Source organism: Lycorma delicatula, chromosome 1 (genome assembly GCF_047948215.1).
Source record: "Lycorma delicatula isolate Av1 chromosome 1, ASM4794821v1, whole genome shotgun sequence".
Lineage (NCBI taxonomy): Eukaryota > Metazoa > Arthropoda > Insecta > Hemiptera > Fulgoridae > Lycorma > Lycorma delicatula.
Window position 1 is genome coordinate 325,257,554 of NC_134455.1, and position 25,087 is coordinate 325,282,640.

The following is a 25,087-nucleotide window of genomic DNA, read 5'->3' on the forward strand; positions in this document are numbered from 1 at the left end:
TTTGGCTGAATTTCAGCTGCTATATCTCAAATACAGGTTCCAAAAGAAACTTGTGACCAGCATATTCATTAGTCAAAGATAACAATTTTTACATGTGTCCACAAACTACAGGGTGTCCCATATAAAACGCAACCCATCAATTACTCATCCATGAAATTTCTAAAGTCAAGCTTACTCCCTTACTCGTTACTGAAATGTGGACTCGCCCAACATCTGAACATCGCGGTGACGCAGTAGAACACTATCGATAGTAACAACAATGCAATCATAACGTTCAGTGTATTGCTAGAGACAAGATGGTGTTTTCGCTAGATGAACGTGTTTTCATTATTGAGTCGTACTTCAGTACAAAATCAGTGGTTGCAGTGCAAGATTTGTTTCGCCATAAGTACCCAGATAAACCAGCTCCTAACAAAACATCAGTATTAAGGTTAGTTGCAAAATTTAGAGAGACTGGTTCTGTTAATAACAAGGAACACAAAAGATCTGCGTCAGTGTTGAATACAGATACAGTCACTGAAATCAAAGACCGATTACTCGCCTCGCCAAATAAATCGATCAGACGTTTGTCTGCTGAAATTAATTTGTCTAAATCAACTGTTCATCGGGCGACCAAACAATTACAATTACAACCTTATCGCATTCAAACGGTTCATCAACTTCTTGAGCCCGACAAAGAAAAACGGCTACAATATTGTCAATGGTTCCGTCGATTTCTGCGTGAGGGAATTAATGTTATGGATTCGTTATTTTTCACAGATGAAGCATGGTTTCATTTGGATGGCTACGTAAACAGCCAAAACAGTCGAATTTGGAGTGCTGAAAATCCCCACGTTTATCATGAAAAACAATTACACCCAAAAAAGGTGGGCGTGTGGTGCACGATATCGTGGAAGAAAATAATCGGTCCTATTTTTTTAGAGTACACCATTAATGCAGAACGATATCAGGATATTTTATTTCAGTTCACTGCACCCTTGGAAGAGGAAGACAGACACTCTGCTGGCTACAACATGACGGTGCGACATCGCACTACGCAGGTTCAACTTCTGATTTCATTGAGGAATTCTTTAGTAATCGTGTTATCGGTCGAGGCTTGTGGCCACCAAGATCTCCAGATTTGACTGCGGTGGATTATTTTCTATGGGGTTACCTCAAAGAAAAAGCCTACAGCAACAAACCACGAACATTTGAACAATTTAAAGTCAATATTGATCAAGCTGTATTAAATATCCAGCCACAAACTTTGAAAAAAGTTGCAAGAACATCTTGCAACTTCAAAGAATTGAAGCTTGTATTCAAGAAGATGGCGACCACTTCCAACATTTACTCTAAATGTAAGATAATGGATGGTAATAATAAAAATTACATTTATATTTACACATGCCTTTTTATTGTTTCAATACCTACCAATATAAGGTTGGGTTGCGTTTTATATGAGACACCCTGTGTAAGTAAGTACCCCTCTTTCAAGAAACCACAAAAAATCAGGAATAGCAGATTCAAGAGCTACAATTTGGTAAAATAGCATTTCAGACCATGAGGAACCACCACTAAAAATTTTATGGTACTTGGAGATGGTCAACTGGGACAATTTTCAAAACTGGGCTACTTGACATGGAATGACCTTTTTGTGTGTTAGGTGATTTGCCAAAGTTAGTTGTGATATTACACACAGTTCATGTATGTGTTCCTTATAAATGTAGAAGAAAGTAAGAACACAACGTTCTTTATATCATTTGCTCTCAGAAAGCATTCAACCAATAACTGATATGCATAAACATGTTGATCAAGGTCAATGTCACTCAACTCATTAACTGTGGCTGATGAAAACATACAACTTTCAAGATGTTCTATGGTCTCACATTGCTGATCTTGTAATACCTAACTCTCCAGAACATTTGCACATTGATGTGTTGATTTCATCAGTGAACATTAAAGCAGCAGCACCCATCTCAGCTCAAATGATCAGCCTCCCACTGCATGCGCATCAAAAACACTTCCAATTGGAAAAGCTTTCTTCTCCCATGTCAGTAACATTTGCCAGATAGTGATGATTTCCCAAAATATACAAGTCATTCATAATGCTCTCCACTGTTTCCCCAGTGTGTGGACATTCGTGGACCCACATACAAGCTAACAAATGCTCTTCAACAGTTAACACACTCATATCCACCATCGTTCCACACTTGACTATGACTAAGTCATCCCACCACGAATGAACACATCAGATGATCCCCACCATAGCTTATCCTCCCCCACCTTTTCCAGCAGCAGTGAAAATTGGCAACAGTAGGGCCCAATTAAGATGAATATATTACAGTGTAAAGCATTGATTCCCAAAGTGGTCCAGATGGACCCCCAGGGATCCACAGGAGACTCAACGGGGTCTACGTTGGTGTGACAAAAAAATGGGGGTTCACAATTCGTAAGCGGGGGGTCCACGAAAATTCATCTGGTTTCGATAGTGAAGAACTAAAATGTTGGCTTGACTTTGCGTATTAATCTAGGCTGATAATGTTTTGAGAAGCTCAGCGACTGTTACTTGTAAAAACTTGCATATTCCATATTCAGTACAACGAACGTGTCGAGACTTGCAAAGGGCCGCCGCCATCCGCAACGCTTGTTCAGACGTGCAAAGGGACGAAATACGACTTGTGGTGTGTGTGCTAGCAATCTTGCATGAACTTGTTTGATTCTTCACTAATATAAATACGATTGCCAAGGATAAACGTTACACATTTGTTTACGGAATTTCAAAAAGAAAAGTAAAGTGAATAGATGTTAGCGTGTGCCAGTGTCGGAAAAAGTAGTAAGTACTTACCTGCTTTTTTGTTATACTTACTTTTATTTTATTTATTGTTTATTTATTTATTTGACAATTTATTGTACACGTCAGTAAACAATAAATGCACAAATTACAAAAAAAACATAGGTACAAAAGGCGAGGCTTATTCCTAAAAGAAATCTCTTCCGTTTAAGGATTTATTAATTTTTGGTCTAAATTTTTTTTCAGATATATAAAAAAACTATTGGAATCGACTTAAAAGCTGATCCTGAACATACCATTTCCCGGTTGTAACCCTTACTCTGTAACACGTATATTTTCATAAATTGTACCTGTCTTTACATACTCGTAACGTGCATCAAAGTAATAAATAAATTATTAAAATCGCAGAGTTGTGATATCAAAATATTGATTATTTAAAAGTATTTTCTATAGAATTTACAGAAATATATCAAAATATAATTAATGAAAAAATGTTTTACATCACATTAAAATCGGTTCAGTCATTTTCATAAAACTTTATTATGGATCTTACCGATTTATTGCTTTTAATAATTAGAATCAGTTTGCCGCTGGTACTTTATTTCATTGCAATAATTAATTAATCCTATTCTGTTAAAATAGTCATATCCTGTTAAGTAAGACCGCCTTGAGATTACTAAAACAAAGTTTTTTTTTTTATTTACGGGTAGGTAACTGAAACGAAACATGGCTGAATCTAAGAAGAAATGTCGACTGTACAGTGTTCATTATTTAAAATTTGGATTTATTCCATCAAAGGCAGACAAGCGAATGTTTATATGCCTTTTGTGCAGCAAAATTTTGAGCAATGACTCTATGAAACCATCAGAGCTCAAAGATCATCTAAGAAGGTGTCATCCTGATAAAATAGGTAAAGATCTGAAATATTTTCAAACATTGAAGGAAAAATATGAAAAGAGACCTACCATGCACAGTATGTTCGCTTCAATGTCTGAAAGTAACGATGATGGCTTGCGGGCATCGTACAATATTTCATTACTTATAGTGAAATCTGGAAAACCGCACACCATTGCAGAACAGTTAATTTTACCCGCTGTTGAAGAGATTTTAAAAACTGTTCTGCACAAATCTCCATTTGACATACTCAAAAGAATTCCTTTGAGTAACAACACTGTACAAAGACGTATTGATGAAATGAGCTCTGATATTGAAAGTTTCTTGTGTAATTATCTGCAAACAACTCATTTTTCTATTCAACTGGACGAGTCAACTTTCCCTGGTAATGAAGCATTATTATTGGCATATGTTCGATTTGTTATGGACGAAGAAATTCATGAAGAGCTACTATTCGCGAAAACTTTGGAGACAGACCCTAAAGGTGAATCAATATTTAATGTCCTGAGTGATTTTTTTTAATGAAAAATCAATTCCATTCACAAACGTCATTTTGGTGGCAACAGATGGAGCTCCTGCCATGGTTTATTATAAGCCATCTTAAAAGAACTATACTAGAGGTAACTGCAATTCACTGTGTCATCCACCCAACAACACATAGTAGCGAAAAATTTGAGTAATAGATTGCACCAATCGCTTCAACTTGTAATTAATGCTGTTAACAAGATAAGAAGCAATGCATTGAATACGCGTTTATTTGCTCAATTGTGCGATGAAAATGATGAAGACTTCCAACGATTGCTCTTACATACTGAAGTACGCTGGTTGTCGAAAGGTGCATGTTTAACAAGATTTTACTCACTTTTTGAATCAGTTTTAGAGTTTCTGGAAGGTAAAGATTCAGATTTAAAAGAAAACCTGATCACTTTGAAAGCTGACATCGCGTATTTGATAGATTTGTTCAAAATATTTAATGACATTAACTTACAATTACAAGGGGACAGTCTCAATTTAATAAAAACAAAGGGTGTAATTTCAGCTTTTCTTGAAAAATTGAAATTTATGAAGCAAAATATTAGTCGGCGCGTATTTTCCCAGTTTATTGTCACAGGTAGAATGCCTTGATGAGGGTATTCAGACATACATTCAACATTTAATTGCCCTGCATGATGACTTCAAAATCAGATTTGAAGATATTCTAACGATGGAAATACCACCATGGATCATAAATCCATTTCATGAAACGGAAGTGGAGAATGTGATATTACAAGAGGAGCTACTCGAGCTTAACACTAATGAGGAGCTGAAGGTGAAATTTAAAAGAGGGTATCAAGCATTTTGGCTGCAGGCAGAAATACCAGAATAATATCCTGGACTGTGGGGAATTGCAAGAAAGCTTTTGATAGCGTTTCCCTCGTCATATCTTGTCGAAAAAAGTTTTAGTGTCGTTACAAACCTTTTATAAAAAAAAGGAGCAGATTCAATATCACAGAACGGGGAGATTTGCGCTTATTCCTAACAAAACTGAAGCCAAATATTGATAATTTGCTGTCAATCCATCAAGTACATCCCTCCCATTAAAATTGTAACTATTTTGTGATTGTCATTGTAGAAGTTACATTACGTTATTAATGTTTAATAGTAATTAAATATAATTAAAATTATAAAATTCTCGTAATAACGACAATTTTTATATTACATTGCAATATGACAACAATAATAATTAGTAGTGTAATGATTACATATTTGAATAAATGCAACACAAAAAATATATACTATTTTTCTTTTGCTTTTTACCACTCTGAATGGGAAGTTTTCTAAATAAAATAAGTGAGAATTGATTGCTTTCTTGTGCTGTGAGTAGATGTCAAAAATGTAAATGGAATGGAATGAAAAAAAATGTAAATGAAATGGAATGAAAAAAAATGTAAATGAAATGGATGGAAGCATTTTTTTTGATTGGCCAACTTACTTTTTTGACATCCATTCATAGCACAGTCAATCAAAAATTAACCAATCAATTCTCACTTTTTTTTCGGAAGTTGTTAGTTCGTGGAACTCAGCCGTAAAGCAAATTTTCATAGTTAGATCTAATCTTCACATTTTTCTTCGACTGGAAATATGGTAGAAATGTAGCTGCAGGGGGTCCACCGGAACCAGCAAAATTTTGAAAGTGGTCTATGAGAAAAATAAGTTTGGTAACTCTGGTGTAAAGGGACTTCCAGTCCACATCGCAGATCAACTCACATACACACTAGATTAAAATACTGTTTAGGATTAGCATTTTTCATATACTAAAAAGTTTATCATACAAAAAAAGAAGAAAAAACAACTAACTATTAGTCAATAGTTGCCAATATGAACAAGCAAATAAATGAAATTAGAACTACTTTTATATCTACCAAAACCATTTAGTTATAGAATAAAAATCAACCTTACCAACAATTTATATTATATCCCTAGCGATTTTGGTCATTCGACCGTCCTCAGGAGAAAAATATTTTTGTAATTAAAAATATAAAAAATAAAACGTATATTAAATATACTATAAAATATTAAAGGCATAACAACTGGTCGTCATTGTATAAAAATAATTACATCAGTCCAGTAAGAGTTTCTCAGTTGTTATGAATAATAACAGTGGGAGGGAGATAATCATTATTTTTGTTTTTATATTATAACTAATTTTATACACCAATGGTGCCAATGTTTGAAAAATTTAACTTAAAATAGTATCAAAACAAAATGGCAATGAATTTTTTCAATTTAAAATTAAAGTTGCATAGAACTGTTGTAAATATAAAATATAATAAAATTGTTTGAAATCTAACACCTAAATACAGTTAATATTAGAACTCAAAACTCAAGCAGCTCAAATTACCAAAAGTAATTTGGTTAAAAAATGAAATTAAAATTTTATATAATAAAAACAAAATTTTAACAACAAATTATACATTTTACAAGCAGATCTAGCATATGATTTGGGTTATGTCATTTTCCAATAATTTTTAAGAATTACAGAACTTAATATTAATAACAAAATGAACAATACATAAAAATGAACAAGAAATTTTATAATTTAATCAATAACAGATAAGAATTAACAATAAACAATCACATAATACATTTAATCAAATTCGTACTTTCAAAGACAGTGTTGTTAATACAATGAAAATTAAATTTAATGAAGATGAACTTAATATTATAAAAAATGCATATAAATTTAATCTAACAATTATTAAAAAAAAAAATTAAAATCATTAAACAACCTATTATAGATATTGAAAATAATATTTTCAAATCATCAATAAGGATGATAAAATTAAACACAGAAATCAATTGGTTCCCATTATAGAAATATTAAAAATAACAAACATTCGGCAAATGAATGTAAATGATAATTTTAATATTTATGAAAATATAAAAATTAAACTATAAAATAACATTGAATTCATAGTCAAATCTTATAAAACAAATACCTCCTATTAATATTTATGATGATTATATATAGAAAAGCAAAAGAATTTATAAATAATAATTTTACAGAAATAAAGGATCCTACACTGAAAATTAAGAAAGACACATCTTCTAAAATTAATAAATATAACTATGTTTTGAAGGATATTTATAAAAAGAAAAATTTAACTAATCCCCCCCACATTTAACTAGTCCCCCCCCCACATTTAAAGCCTTACCCAAGATTCATAAAGGTGGTTTTCCCATACGTCCACTTATAAATTTTATTAATTCACCTACATATAAATTAAGCAAATTTCTATTTAATATGTTGAAAGAAAACAACAAAATAAATAACAAATATAACCTAAAAAATGTTTATGAATTAATAAACATTATTAATAAAATTAAAATAAACAAATCAACTAACTCATAACCTTAGATATAAAGGAAATGTATACTAATATTAATACAAACAAAACTATAAATATCATATATTATCAATTATCTGAATTAAATTTACAAAATGAATGGACAGACGAAATAATCAAATTACTTAAATTATGATTCAAATACAACTATTTTAAATTTAACAATAAAAATTATCAACAAGAAAAAGGACTTGTTATGGGCTAAGCTCTTTCGGCTAATACGGCAAATATTTTTATATGAATGAACATTTTCAAAAATCATCAAATTCTTTTATATAAAAGACATGTTGAACATATTATAATTATTTTTAACCAGATTATTGATGATGAAACAAATATAATTTTTAATAAAATTAACTTTATAAAGCACATTCATATTATAATAAATCATGAAATCAATAATAGTATTAATTATTTAGATATAACTATTGAAAAAATTTTAATAATATTTTAGAAATCGACATATATAGAAAACCAACTCAGTATAACACTATAATACATGCTAATTAGTCTCATCCTTTTAATAAAAAAATGGCAGCTTTTAATTCTTTGATCTTTTTTCAAAACATCATACCATGCCTAAAAGACATTCTTCAATTGGGAGAAATACAAAAAAAGCACGTATGATGAAAACTGTTCGTGCGGCAGAGACTGAAGACAAAAGACAGTCAAGATTGGAAAGCGACCGAATACTCACAGCCCAATCCTGTTCAACTGAAACAACTGAGCAGCAGGAAATATGTTTAGAAAGTGACCGAATACGCACAGATTAATCCCGCTCGACTGAAACAACTGAGCAACGGGAAATGCGATATGCCACTGTTACTGTATGTGTGACTGACTCCAACTGCCTCCGGTTACTTGACTAATAAAGATTGACCACCACAGGAAATGTAAGTAACCACATAGCGCAAGCAAAGCTGCGACTGGGAGTTAGTAATGATATAAAAAAATCTTATGAAAAAATAGAATTCAACCCATTTCATAGATACTTTGATGAAATATATAAATTTTATAATCTTAAACAACAAACACTTCTAATAATAAAATAATAAATTTTATAAACAATAATGATCCTACTAAAATAATAAACTCCAAAAATAAAAATATCTTAGATAGACAAGGAGTCTATATAGTTTAAAATGTGAAGACTGCCTCTAGAATTTATTGATAAGACCAACCGCTCTTTTCCTATTAAAATTAAAGAACATATTAATAGTATAAAGAAAGGCAATTTAGACAAATCCAATTATGCTAAGCACATTTTACAAAATAAACATAATTACAACACTGATCATTTTATTAAAATATTAGATTTCTCCAACAACTTCTATAAAACCATTATTCTTAAAAAAATTCTGTATGTATTATAATAACAGTAAATTAATTAACCAACAAATCAAATTTGAAGATGATATTCTATTTAAACAAATAATTAATAATTATCAAATTGCCTTGATTATCTCCCTCCCACTATTCATAACAACTGAGGCACTCTTACTGAACTGAGGTAATTATTTTTATACAATGACGACCAGTCATTATATTTTTAATATTTTATATCTTTAAGTTATGTTTTAAATTACGAAAAAAGTTTTCGTACTTAATTAAAAAAAATTTGTAATTTAAAAAAATTTAACTTAAAACCATTTACCATTATGTAGAAGGTACTTTAAATTGCCAAGCTTCTCAGTCTGTAATCAATTAGAGAGCATAGTACAACAAAGAAAAGAATTTTCATGGTCAAAATACCAACAATAAGAATCTAAAAACACTAAAAAAAAAATGTTCTTTACCTGAAGAGCTGTTTGATCGATCTTGTGCTGAAATTGTGCCAACTTTGACTGTGCTAGTGCTATCCACATCAGTGTTTTTGTGCTCATCCTAAATAACATAAATGTGATAAAGATAACGAAACTGATGTGAGATAAATTTATTTAATATAATAATGACTTAAATTAATTTTGTAAGAATAAAATAAAAAGCAGAGCTTTAAACAATAAAAATAACGTGTAACATGCATTAAGAATACTTTTAAATAGCAATAAAATTAAATTGAAGGCTTATTCAAAAATATAAGTTGAGATATGTGATGAATTGATAACATAATGATGAATTGAATTTGATCAGTTTTGAGTTTTTTTTAAATAAAAAATTTTCCTCTAAGCTACCAATAGTGTCCATCCTGGAAATTCTTACAAATGCATTTATATAATTAATAAAACATGACTACAATATTAAGTGCAAAATTAAAGACCAACTCGCACAAATATTTAAGCAAAGTGATAACATATAATAAGCATATAAACTTAGGAATGTATAAACCACAAAATAACTTTCTGTTTAAAGATGTGTTTATTCTATCACATACTTTAAATATGTATACTCTGTAAACAAATGAAATTCAAATTAAATATTTTATTTAAATGCATAATTTCCAATTTTTTAACCATAATTTTAATTGAAATTATTTATTTCAAGTAATTAATTTTCTAAAAAAACCTACTTTCCTTGTTTAGTTAACAGAATTCTTAAGTAATTAAGTTTGTACATGAATTTTAACTATAAAGGAATTTTCCATTTTTAATCATAATTGAACAGTATAAAAAAACTCTTGCCCAAATTGAAACTCACATCCAAGAGATTCTCTATTAATTGAATATGGAAGTTAGCAGATAGTACACTGAAATCTTAATATTGTTTACACAAAGATTTTTACTATAGAATAGAATTTTTACTATAGAATTTTTACCATCTTTAACTGCAACAAATCAGTAAGATTTACTTTTTAAACCAGTCTCATATTATTTTTTTTTAAATCTCATTGAAACACCATGCACTAACAGTTAGTGCATGGTGTTTCAGATTGTAGGGCTCCTTTTGGTAACTTCTTGTTCAGTTAGTCACTAACTGAAGAAGGAACTAACCAGTTACATGAATTATATATATATATATATATAATTACAGTACATTTAAATTCTATTAAATAAACCACCTTGTACAGAATATCGAGATAGACAATATCTTACCTTAATTTTTTCAGGAAAGCACTTTCATGGGATGCCGCATCAATACTTCCTCGCAGAATAATTTCATGAATGAAATAATTCAAATATTATATAAAAAAAGTTAAAAATAAAAATACTAAAATAATAAATAATGGGAATTACAAATTAATTTACATGGGTGCTGCTATCTATTGCAATTTTTAGAAACACTTAAACACTGTCTGATGGTTTATCAAATTGAAATTTTGTTTGTATTATATATGTAATATTTTTTCTAACATATTTAATTTTATGTCATCTTTATTAATTTGTAATATTTATAAGAAATATCTAATTAAGTATTAACTAAATATAATTAATATTTATAAGAATCTTAAAAAGACTAATTTCAGTAATAACAATCTTTATATCATATATATTTTTCTAAAGTTGATCTTTTCAAAACCCATATCACCTCTGTACTAATAACTATTAAATATATATAAAATAGATTCAACTTGATCCACCCAAGTACAGAATTTAATAAAATAAAATGACACTCGCCTAATTATTTCATAATTGATATTTTTCTTTGATTGTTGTAGTATTGGCTGGCCAAACAAGTAATATATTATATTTTATTTTATTTTTAATACTTGACATTATATTTTTATACATAATTTTTCATTTTCAATTTTTTAAATAATCTACAACTGAAGATGCGGGTTGCTGCAAAAGTGCTATTGTAAAGATTATGAAAAAAATAAGGAGAAATTTTGTATAGATTATATATATAAAATAGATTCAACTTTATATATCAAATCAATATATATATATATGTTGATAATCCAAGAGATGATATCTTGCAATCCAAGAGATGCCGCGCTCGTAGTATCGAAAATGGTTTGCTTTTAGTAAGCGTTATTTGTCGCTACAGTACAGTTAAATTTTCAGCTGTATCCATCACATGATTTCATTGTCATTGTCGATTGAAGCAACAAGCTACTGTTTATTTAGAGAAATGGAAAAAAGTGAGTTTCGAGTGGTAATTAAACACTTATATTTAAAAGGCTTAACACCAAAAGAGATCAAAGCTGAGTTGGATGAAGTTCATGGCACATCTGCTTCTGTGTTTGCAACTGCTTACAAATGGGTAAATGAGTTTACATCCACAAAAGATGAACATCATTCGGGACATCCACTGGAAGTGACCATACCCAAAATGATTGACAAAATTCACAATATGATTTTGAGTGATCAATGAATCAAAGTGCGCGAAACAGCTGAGGCCACAGGCTCATCGCAGGTACAGTGTTTTTAATTTTGTACAAAAAATTGGGTGTGAATAAAATTTCGGCAATATGGGTGCCAAGTTTGCTCTCAGAGGAGAATAAACGCAATTGTGTGGTCGACTCTGAGGGTGTTTTGGCGCTTTTCCATCACAATCCTGACGAGTTTCTGCGTAGATACATAACTGTGGACGAAACATGAATACACTCCAGAGACAAAGGAACAACCAAAACAGCGGGTTTTTGAAGGCAAACAGGCTCTGAAGAAGATGAAGACTGTGAAACCGGCCAGCAAGGTGATGGCCATGGTTTTTTGGGATGCATGCAGTATCATCTACACTGATTACTTGGAAGGACAACTCGAGAGCATTATATACTGTTATTGCACCGGTTGAGCGAAGAAATAAAAAAAAAATCCTCTTTGAAAAAGAAAAATATCCTCTTCCATCAAGACAATGCACGGGTACACACCTGCACAATTTTGATGGGTAAAATTATGGAATTAAGTTTGAATTATTACAACATTCACTGTATTTGGCCCCCAGTGAATGTTTTACTTCCAAACTTGAAAAAAATGGCTCAGCGAGCAATGGTTCACTTCAGTGAGGAGGTCATCGCCCAAACAGATGCTTATTTTGAGGACCTTCCAAAATCCTACTTTTTGGATGCCTTAAAAAAATTGGAGAAATGCTTGGAAAAGTATATAGACCTAAAAGGAGATTATGTTGAAAAATAAAAAAATCTACACAAAATAATTTGTTTTTCTATCTTTTTCTAAGGACTTATTGAACGACCCTCGTAATAACTTATAATGTAATAACAGGAATGAACTAATCAGTGTTGCCATTCGCTCTTTATAACTCATACCTTTACATTTGAACCGCACTTTGCATTTTATTTAAATAGCTGAGATAATTTTTTTTTTTATTTGTAACTTATATCTGGCCAAATTTGTCTTTTAAATAACAGTAACAACATATTTAAATTAATGTCATAAAATTAACTTGGACATGTATTGAAAATTTATTCAGGTCGCTAATACTTTTTTTCACTCAATTATTAACAGAAGATAATAAGATTGTATAAAAAATAATGTTTTTAAACTACACAAATAATTACATTTAATAGTGGAGGGAAATAACATAATATTATCAGGATAGTGTAATTTTTAACGTAATAAAAAATGTATGAGAAACAAAAAACCTAACTACAATTTTCAAGCAAAAATCTCTCTTATTTTCTTTACACAGAATCAGCAGTAATTATTGTATTTTATTTAACCGTACTAAATGGAAAATTATATTGCTTCAATTCTATTATCTTAAATTTAAAGTTGACTACAATAAAAAAATTCTATTCCAAATTAATGCTAATAAATTTGATGAATATATGAATGGAGATAAGTATTTGTATTCATCTGATTACACAATTAATGACAGATAGTACTTCACTACATGTGTAAAAAGCCAAATTATATTTTTCATTCAGTCTATATCGTCACTATACAAGCAAGGATAAATATAAAAATGGCTACATTCATTTTTGATAACAGTATAAAAGTTTATCACTCCAAAGATACAACTAATATTTAAGAAAAAGGTCAGCTGGTTACAATCAGAATTAATCCCTCTGCCGCTCATTTATATTGCTTTCTGTTACTACCAGCATCTGATGTATATCACAAGCGCTGTCCTGAGCAGAACTAGGAAAATATTCTTGTCCAAGAAACAAAATGTAATAAACTATAAAAGAAGACGAAACAAAAGCTTAAAGAAAAGTGAACTAGCTTTTAGAAATACTTATAAAGAAAAGGTGCAAAGTTACTTCAAAAAAAAAAAAATTTTCATAGGAAAAAAGTTAAAAAGACATTAATGGAAAATAATGATCAACTTCCCTACTCTTTTTTTCACTTTTACAGTGACTCAAAATTTATTATTTTAATGAGATTGAATGAAAAATAAATCCTTGCTTAAAATAATTACCAAAACCAAGTAAAAAAGTGTATTTAATACTCACTATTACATAAATACTTACTGTTTTGCAAATAATTGATTTTTAAAGAGAAGCAAGTACTGGAGTAATGGGATTCATCTATATATATAAAAGATAATGTTTGTATGTGTGTCTGCTATAGACTAAAAAACTGCTGAACCGATTTAAGCACGGTTTTTTTCAAAATGGTCTGCATTATCCGAAGAAGGTTTAAAGCTATTGAAATCCTCAATCTGACCAGTAAGAAGAAAGTTAGGGGTATTTTGAACTGACCACTGGGTTTAGAGAGTAGTTTGAATTAAATCCGATTGGTAGTGCTGTTGTTTTGACAATTGGATTTATTTACATTTTGACTTTTATAAAGCGAAGAGTTAAATTTTGTGAAGTTCTGTAATGTTCAGTTTTGTAATGTTTTATCAAATTTTCAATTGCATTCATTAAATCTATATACATACACTCAAATCAAATCTAGCAATAGCGAAGCATTGCAGGGTCAGATAATTAAAATTAAATTGATCTTGTTAAAGAAGTTAAACTGTAATTTAAGACTTATATTACTGATAATTGGCCAGGATTTAAAATTTATGAACTACATGCTATCTTAAATCCTGAGTTAGTGTGAGCAAAATTTTTAAAATATAGTTATGCATTTCAATGCAAAATATTGAATTCTTGTATGAAGTTGCGCATGCGCACACACACTATCCTGCAAAAAATGAAACATAATTTAACAAATTTTGGGAACCTACTACTGACATTTTTTTTACAAATTTAGAGAACTCAAGAGATAGTAACGAAGATTATTCATATATTCAAATCTGATAAAAATATGTTAGAAATTTTGGATCTTTCCTGTTAAATCATTGCCACCCATATTAACCTACTTCATGCGCCTCCTGTGGATGGTTGATTAGCTGGAAACCAGCAGATTGCTATTTCATTCAATATTTCATCAAATATCAGAATTTTGTTCTTCACTTGCTGCCTCACGAAAATTCACATAGATAATGTATAGCATGCTCCAATGAATGCCTAAAGTTCTCTTGTTTTTTTTTATTTGGCTTTAGCCCACAAACTCTCAATTGCCAAGGTGTTTGCACCATTAAAGAGCTAACAAATACAATCAAATTATTAACTTTTAGGAATATGTAACTGATGAACTGTTTCACATGCGTTCCATAGGTCACTTATTATGATAGTGTTCGGAATTATTCATTTGCAAATTATTTTAATCAATGGTACAGCACAGTAATCCCTGCAACTGGTAAACATTTTTTGATTTGACACACACTCCACCAAAAACCCTCTGTTGTGGCAGAACACTACCACAGTTATATTTTTGGCAGCAGAATAAAGATTCATCCACTTGTACATGTAAAATGCATCTGTAAATTACTGTATGTAATTAATTATTCCAGTCGATAACTGCATTTTTATCCATTAAAAGTTCTTTCTCATAGAACTTTCAGCTTGTTATAGTTGAGTACAACAATCTACAGCCATATGTTCTATTCAAAATGGTTTTGCTCACTTACAATGATTACACCTAAACCTATCTTGCAAATCTGTATCTCTATATCTGTAACAAGCAAGTGTAACAGTAAGAAATTCATATTGAACAGCACACAGTCCTGAAGGATGACTGCAATGATTTGAGAGCTGCTATCCAATGATTACAGACATAGAAACTACATAAATAACTTTCTAGAATGCTGCAATAGCCACATGATAACAATGGGGAAAGATTAAGCGAGAAGCAATGTGTAACAAAAGGTGAGGCAAGGTGGCTGTTAATTAACAGGAAAGATTCAAAATTTTACACTAAAAAAAAACAAGTTATGAAAATAGTATTAAAACAAAAACATCCATAAATCATTCAAAATTTAAGGTATATGAGGCGTTTCATATGTTGATAATATACACCAAACCATCCACTTTATTTTCAAGAAAACACTAAAAAGCAGTAATTTTTTTTTTTAACTAACAGCCATTGTACTAAGTTTAAGTTAAGCGCACATATCTATGAACTACATGTTATATAAACTATAATTACCCTTGTTATTTTTAACTATAAAAATAGATTTTTTTTTACTAGACGGTTTGCACTCATAAACTTAAAATTCAGGGCCAAAGTTCAACCACCATAATTCACCTAAGTTTTTTTTATAGTTAATAAAATAGAAAAATATATACCTCATGATCTGTAGTATTTTTACAAAGTAAAATTTTTTAAGAATTAATTTTACTTTCATTTGACTTTTTTATTGTTTTATGAGCAATAATTTTTTCCAATGGATCTTTTTTTAATAAGCATGTACACAAACCATGAAGAAAGATAATTTAAGAAAAGCAGTGGAAAATAGTGATTCACAGCCCAACTCATGAAATGATTAATGTACTAAAAGGAAAAAATTAAATAATATTATGAATTACAATATATAAATAAATCAAAATGGTGGGTTTAGTATCAACATCATTATAACCTTTATTTTTAAATCCAATAATTTTTTTTAATTTTTATAAGTAACTTAAAATCTCCCAGATACAACATTTGCAAGAGAAAGTAGTGTAACATAAAACTATACACTCAACTACAAGAATATCACATACTTTATAACCTGCACTCTGCTGCACAGGCACAAGGACCAGCTAAAATAACAATTGATCCTACAATAAACAATGTTATTTTTAAATTTTTATAATCATAAACCTATGAAAATGAACCTATAAGTCAGGGTGTAAGCTTTGCAGACATAATACAATAAGTAGCTAACTCTCAAAATATTTGAAACATACTTCCTGCATAAGAGAAATTTTTAATGCATTACAAGTTTTCACTTATTTTTTCAGCTGAATAATAACTGTCAAATCATAAAATCTGCCTATCATTAATGTAATAACAATAATAATACAGATAACATTTCCAATGTCATCTACTAGAATTTTATCAATTTAAATGTATTTTCTTCCTTTTATTAAGTCTTGTACACTTACGCATACCTTACAACAGAAAATCCGTATGAAAGAAAAAGAACAATATACATTACCTTGCCACATTAGGAAGCTTAGCTTAAGTCATCAATACTATTTTACATTTTTAAATACTGGATACATATTTCTAACATTTAAACCATTCCATAACCCTAACAACAGCAAAAAAATGATCACGTTTAATTGAACTATAATAAATAAATGAGTAAACAAACTGACATTAAAGAAATGGTCATGGTGGCAATATCATCTGATACAAAACACTGATTTATGATATTGTTCATTCTTAATGGTCACAAAACATATTTTAGAGTTTTAATCTGATTCTCTTCCATTAGAGAGCCAACAGAGATGATGAAAATAAAGTTGTACAGATGTATACCTATGATACAGTAAAGCAGATGTAAATAATATAAACAAAACTTATTGTTACATAATTTAGCAATACAAAAAACTGATCACAAATTAACAGAATAAAAAAGCAAAGTAAAGAGAAAAATAATTAAATTTTAATCACTGTAAATATATATATAAATATCTTAATGAAATTATTATTTATATAAGCAAACTATAAAATTATCATTTCATACATACGTTAGCAAATTAGATGTAACAGTATGGAATAAATGACATTCGAACATACATATATATATATATACTCACAAAACACATTTTTTCCTTTTCCAAGAATTCTGCCATAGAAGGTGAAATATCAGATGAATCCACCATGATTAACTAATAACAAATCTAAAATTAGAAAATAAACTAATTAGGCTTTGTTTTATCTGTAAGAATAAAAGTATATATTTAAATATATAACAGTTATTATTAAACAATTTTCATTGAAAAAAACTATTGCTGTTAACCAACAAAACAAAAAAAATTTCCAGTAAGTGCAACAATGATTTATTTATTAAAATGTGCACACCCATAAATATAGTGAACAAAAATAATGTCAAAACAGAAACAGTACTATGAATGACAAAAGCAATTATTAACAGGAAATGTGTGTGTGTGTTGAGCAATATTGTGGGTGGGACTGGCTAAAACAAATCAAGTACTAACTACAGTAAATAATCTTTTAGATTAGTTTTATTCACATAGAGCTGTTTTGATCACATTTAAGAGATTAAAACTAACATAAAGAAAAGAATTCTTTATTTTGCACAAAAAAATGAGTCTCAAAATACAAAAATAAATATCCATGCCTGAACCAAAAATTTTATTTTTGGTTCAGGCCTTTATTTTTCTCTTTAAGTAATTTTATAACAGAGAATTTTCAAACTAGCAAATCACTAAAATAGGTAAGGAATAAACATGAAATACAAATTAACTGACTAATTGTTTACAATGAAAACATGTGACATTCTTATTAACAATCAAACAACTAACTGATAAAGCAAATAATTATAAATATAATTATTTTATTATATGTAAAGTAAAACCTAACTCTTAAGTCAATGACATAATATTGCAATTTAAACAAATGATGGCATGTATGATAAGTAAATATCATTGTAACCATTTTCACCAAACCACAAAACAATGATTGAAAGAATTTTTATCAAAAGAACAAACAAATTAACATCAAATTAATGAACTGGATAATTAATCTCTCATAAGTAATTTCCATAATTCACAGTAGTGTTTCACTTAAAATAAAGGAATTCATTGTTATCAATACATTAAAAAATTATACTTTATTGAAATGAATAAAGTAACTAATATGATAAAACTGACTTGGAGAAAAAATAAACCTTTTTCAATTTTTCTTTAATGTAGAAAAGGCACTTGCCTTTAATTGTACTCTTAGAATGGCCTTTTACATCTTTTTTTTACTTTCATTAACAGAATAATTATATTATTTATTTATTTGACATTGTTTATATGGGTGGATAAAGTGACAAATGAAGAGGTGTTGCGGCAAATAGATGAAGAAAGAAGCATTTAGAAAAATATAGTTAAAAGAAGAGACAGACTTATAGGCCACATATTAAGGCATCCTGGAATAGTCGCTTTAATATTGGAGGGACAGGTAAAAGGAAAAAACTGTGCAGGCAGGCAATGTTTGGAATATGTTAAACAAATTTTTAGGGATGTAGGATGTAGGGGGTATACTGAAATGAAACGACTAGCACTAGATAGGGAATCTTGGAGAGCTGCATCAAACCAGTCAAATGACTGAAGATAAAAAAAAATTGTTTATATAAAGAATTTTTTTTATTATTCTTATACACAAGTGTAGAGTATGGATTTTTGTGAGTGTATGAGTGTACATCAAATGCTTACATTATATATACCGGCAGTCAATTCACAACACCAAATTTTTTCTAACTTTTCTGGCTTTCATTTTACAGTTATTAAAAGTTTATGTGAAAAAATAACATTTCTTTAAGGTTGTGAATGAAATGTATGCCTTTCTTTGAATAAAAAAAAAAAAAAAAAAAATGTATTTTTCATGTTAATCAAGCTTAACAAGAATTTATAGTATTGACACCTAAAGTATGCAAATTTCAGAAAAAGATACTTAAATGTTCTAATGGTTATTTCAAATCCAGAAAAATATTTTGTTTTAATTAACATTGTAGTTTTTATATTTGTAAAAACAGTTTGTAATTGAATAATCTAAGTCAAGAAAAGGGAGAATCAAGTAACTACTTCCTGAAATAAAAAAGAAGAAAAGGAAGTTATGTTCCATCATTTCTTAGAATAAAATTCATGGCTTTTTCGCTTCTTCAGAAAAAAATATTGACCTTTTATCAACAACTGCATAAGAGATTTATTCTGTAATTAGTTATATTTATTTTTGTTCCATGAACATAAAATATTGCGAAGGTCATGTCATAATAAAATTTCTAGATTTTAATGTATTGAATATTTCTGGTATTAAGAATGTTTTGCAAACCTAGGATTTTTTTTTTAAGAACTGAAAATATGTGCTACAATAACTATCACATTTCAGGCCTAATATTCTGGCTTTATTACCCAGAGTTTTATTTTTTATATCAAATTATTTTATGCAAAAAACTAAGTAAGCATCTATCAATATGTAATTATAATATTAATACTGTATATATATATATATATATATATATATATATATATTTTCCTAAAGTCGATCCTTTCGAGAATAATATTCATTTCCACTATACAAATTATATTAATCCAATCAAACTAAGTACAGAATTAATAAATAAAATAAAATAGGATGACAACTAACTTATTCCATTAATCATGCAAGATCACTTTCATGCTTACTCGTATCGTATGTGGAGCAAGTTATGATACAAATCATTCCTATCATATTATATATTAAAATCACAATTACAATTGAAATTAAAAATCATTTTATACTATACTTAAGATTTAAAATTTAAAATTGTTAAAAGATCCTTTTCCAAATAAAAATCAAATCACAAATAAAACTGAAAATTAAACATTTTTAAATTTTATTACTGACTTTTGTTTTAACTTTTAATTTGATTTTAATAAATGACTCCATATTTATACATATGAAATTTTTAATTTTAATTTTTAGTTTTATTTTTGATTTGATTTTAATTTGGAAAAGGATCTTTTAACAATTTTAAGTTTTAAATCTTAAACATACTGTAAAATGATTTTTAATTTCAATTTTAATTGTGGTTTTAATATGTAATTTGATAGGAATGAATTGTAAAAGTTATGTGGAGCAACTAATGATGCGAGTACCTCATGAAAGCACTCTTGCATGAATAATGGAATAAGGTAGGTGTCATTCTATTTTATTTTATTTATTAACTGTATAACTGGATAAAAATATATATAAATATATATATGTGTGTGGGGGGGTATGTATGTTTATATATACACACACAAATTAAGTTATAAAACAATGCAAATTAAATAAATTAATAATGTGTGTACATAATAATTTAACATTTACCAAAATGTTAAATTACTTAAATAAATATATAAAATATATAATTAAATGAATAAATGTAAGTGCAAATTTCACCAAAATATTAAATTACAAATTCATACAACAAAAATTGAAGAAAATTACAAGAATTTCATAAACTGTCCATGAATTTCATCAAGTGTTGTCTAAAAGAAAACCTTTTAATACTCTTTAGGATCAAAATCTGAGGAATAATATGAAAATGATATTAAATATTTCCTTCGGATTGCAAATGACTGTGCACATAGTGAAATGTTCAAATAAAATTTATTATTATGCCAACAAAACAGAAAAACTCATTCCATACTCTTACTCAATGACATCATTTCTTTGAAATTTGAAAGAAAATGTTTTACCAATGCTGTATTAGTTTCAATGAACTTATGTATGAATTACTTCTTTAAAATACAGAATAAGGCTACTAATGAATTTTGATTCAAGTAATTCATTTTGAAGTAAGTGAAGTAATGCTGATGACAATAAACATGCTTATAATTTAGGTATCTGATTTGAAAACATAGTTACGGTTTATGAAATCCAGAAAATTATTACTAGATTCCAGAAAGAAGATCCTTCTGTACATATTAAGATATATCAAAATGATAATTCTGATGATTGTTTCAACAATACAAAAACAAATGCAAGCAAATTTCTCAACTTGTATTTGACTAAGGAAGACTTTCAGCAAAAAGCTCAGAGGTCATTTTATGCTTCAGACCTTGATAAATCAGAATATGATAGGACTGGAGGGACAGTCAAAGATTAGTTCATTAGCGGAGCTTCAGAAATAATTTCAAAAACAATTCATAACAGAAATTGATTTCATACAATGTAAAATTTCAGTCTTTACAATCAAGCTTTACTAAAATTAAGATTTACTTTAATTCTAAACAATAACCTTCATAATTTTCTCTACCCTGGAAAATAGTTAGAAAATATATAAAAAAATTAAAGTGCAAAGACTATCATAACTTTAAGTTAAAGATTATTCAAAAACTGTAAGTACTAGAAGTATCAGAGGGTGCAAACCCACACTAACATACAAATTGATAATTAGTATCTGTATGTCATATAGCTATTATGTATGACTAATTTTGGTATTCTGAAACAGTGACTGAAGTGAACACAGATATTACTACCAGGAATTAAAGAACCAAAACAAAGAACATAAATCCTAATTGTCTCCAGGTTGAAAAAACAATAATTCTCTTTAAATTTTTTCAAATTGTAATTATAGGCCATGGTCATCATTCCACAACCAAGCTGAAAAGATTCTTATACTGTACAGTTCTACCTGAGTACTGGTGGAAAGAATGTATCACCTCCCAGCAGACTACATACTGTTAATTCAAAAAAGAATGCACTTTGTAGGATTCATACATTTAAGGTCAACTTAATCAATAACTTTAAGCACAAACACAATTTAAAAAGAAAAATTTGTATTAGAAACAAATTGATAAAAATCCACACCACACATGATGAATTTTAAACATTTATTTTTTGGTTCAGAGAAAATAGTCTCTACAGTCCACCACTTTGAAATCTGCCAATAGTAATGCCTACTATCACCAAAATTTGATAAGGAAGAAGGTTTTTTACTTATACCTGCATATTTTTAGAAATGTATTATTAAAAGTTAATAGAGATTCAAAATCACATACACAAAGTAATAAATAAGTTTTATTTCTTTTCTAAAAAATGAACAGTCTATCTTTTTAATTAAATGAGTTCTAAACAAAATAATATACAGAACAAGATATAGAATATGTTTTTTTACAATAGTCATAAAACTATAAAAGCTTTAATTTCATTGTTCACCTTCATTAATGTATGATATATTAGCAGAGGATTATCAAGAGCATAGTCAAAATCATTACCACATCAATAAACTGACTATGAAAATATTAATATAATAACCATTTAAAAATTCTGGTGTAATCATAACTAAATTTTATAAAATTATTCATTTAAAAAAAATAATTTTAATTTTTAACTCCAGGATAACAGAACGACTCAAGGAACGACTACATGTTAATTAAGAGTGCAGATGTATCAAAATTGCTCTCTGAATTATAAGCTTCACGAAGGTTGATTATTAAAATAAAAGAGAAAAATTGTCGATTTTTAAATAAAACTGATAAAATTATATGAGTTCTAGAAAATAAGCAAAAACAGTATGTTAAAATGAACTGACCATCTACAGACCTTTTTTTTTTTTTGTTTAGCCTCTGGTAACTACCGTTTAGATAATACTTCAGAGGATGAATGAGAATGATATGTATGAGTAGTAAATGAAGTGTAGTCTTGTACATTCTCAGTTCGACCATTCCTGAGATGTGTGGTTAATTAAAAAACGACCACCTACAGACCTGGACTGTGAACAAAATAACTAGCATGATAACATGCAAATCTGGTCACTGGAATAATCATGTTACACCAACCATCCACTTTAACACTTTTTATAAAGGTAAAAAAGGTGTGTAAGATGCACTATCATCTTCGGCCTAGTAGATCATGCAATATCCAAGTCTCACAATTTTTTCTTTAAAAACCGATCTTTGACCAATAATACTGTTAATATTAAACAGTCATCTACAGATTGCATGGTACAACTTTTGTAATCTAAAAACCTGATTAAAATTATATCCACCATATACTTTGCCCAAATTAGGAGCACCTTATCCTTACTTCATATACCTCAACTTTATGAATGTTACTCACTTAAAACGAATATTTCAGTGAATTATATTTTCATTTGCCATTTTACACAGCCCCCTTCACAATATTACAATTGTAATAAATGCAGAAGAACTTCTTTAATTTAAAGGGAAAGCGAATAACACAAAATAAACTGTTTACAGAAGGAAAAGTCTTCTTCCCAGCTTACAATAGAAATAATAACATTCTAGTTTTGGCCAGACAAAATATTATTATAATTGTATATTAAAATATAAATAAACTGTAAAAAAAAGAAATCTAATTGATTTACATGATATTCAAGAAGCTTGTGGATGTTACAGCATCTTTCTTGATTCACAGCCTGCAAGCAGCTGTGTTTGTTCAAATATAAAATGAGCTTATTCTGGGCTGGAATCCTTCAAGTAACCCAGAAGATAGCATCATAATCGTGGTTAGCACATCATACCATAGTTTGGTATGATCAGACCTTATAATATTCTACAATAGAATACTTAACCTTTTCTATGTCACTGTGACACAAACTATTTTGAAAAATTATATATTTTTCAAAGCTTCAGCAAATTTAAGTTTAGTTTTAAACAATATGTTATTACACACGGCTGGCATTTTCTGGCCCAAACCAATTACATGTAAATTTTCAAAATAGCTTTATCCTAACTTTTCAAAAATGTTATACTACCTTAAATATGAGCACTATATCAAATGAAATCATAATGGCCACAATCCGAAAATTTAAGAAATATTTTAAATTTTAGTACATTTTATTTTATATTTTTAATAACATTTTTTTTATGGTAAATCACTAAAAATGTGTTTAAACATAATTTGAAGGGAGATACCAAATTTAACCGTTTACCTCGTGTTCAAGACATGTCCATTTTCAAAAAAATTTTATCAGTGCATAATAGCATTTCACTTGGAACAATGAAGACTAGTTCCAACTCTTAAAATGTTAACAAGCAAGTACAAGAAATAAGTACATCAATTGCGAAATCTATGTCTATGTCAGTATTTTACACTACAAACTAAACTTGCATTGGGAAATTACTGCAACAAATAATTCAAGCCGAAATAATATTTACATGAAACTGTCCGTTGACTTCATTCACTATTAATATGTAACTTAAAGCAAATAAGTACCAACCTTAATTCAGAACAAATACTGTACGTCGACAGTTGGTACCCAAAAAATCAGTTTTTGCATGCGATATAAGACAACAGTACATATTGGTTCATTCAGGAATTAACAAATTTGAGTTATTCAAGACGCCCTCCACTCGGCGATACAATAAGGAAGGTTATGTTACTTCAGGTTATGCTTTCAATAGAGCAGCTGGACCCAACAGACAACAGTTCACCAACTTTAATAGACTAGTGTGCGTACATCCCCCACAACCGTTTCGGTTCATGAGATTCACAGAAAAAAATTTCTAACGTTTCGGTAATTGTGTGTAAGTGCAGCAGGTAAAGCTGTAATTTTTTATTCTGTGGTATACAAAGTTTGCATATACTCGTAATTATAGTAAAAGCTTGTTCCGTTGAATTATATAATTACCTAGTGCGATTAAAATATTTTGAATTTTGAGGATAATGAAAACAGTGTTTTTGTATTAGCACAAATAAAAAACATTAAAAAT

The 25,087-nt window shown here is 28.9% G+C and overlaps 1 protein-coding gene across 1 annotated transcript in view; it reads right to left on the bottom strand.

Moving 5' to 3' along the window:
• LOC142334215 (uncharacterized) overlaps positions 1–24,785 on the bottom strand; it is a 163,695-nt gene extending 138,910 nt beyond the window's left edge. The window contains exons 1-3 of the mRNA XM_075382061.1: positions 24,595–24,785; positions 17,474–17,557; positions 9,348–9,435 (exon numbers count right to left, since the gene is read on the bottom strand). Of these exons, the coding sequence (XP_075238176.1) occupies positions 9,348–9,435; positions 17,474–17,539 (154 nt within the window). The 5' untranslated portion in view covers positions 17,540–17,557; positions 24,595–24,785. The remainder of the gene's footprint in view (positions 1–9,347; positions 9,436–17,473; positions 17,558–24,594) is intronic.
• Positions 24,786–25,087: the final 302 nt, after the last annotated feature.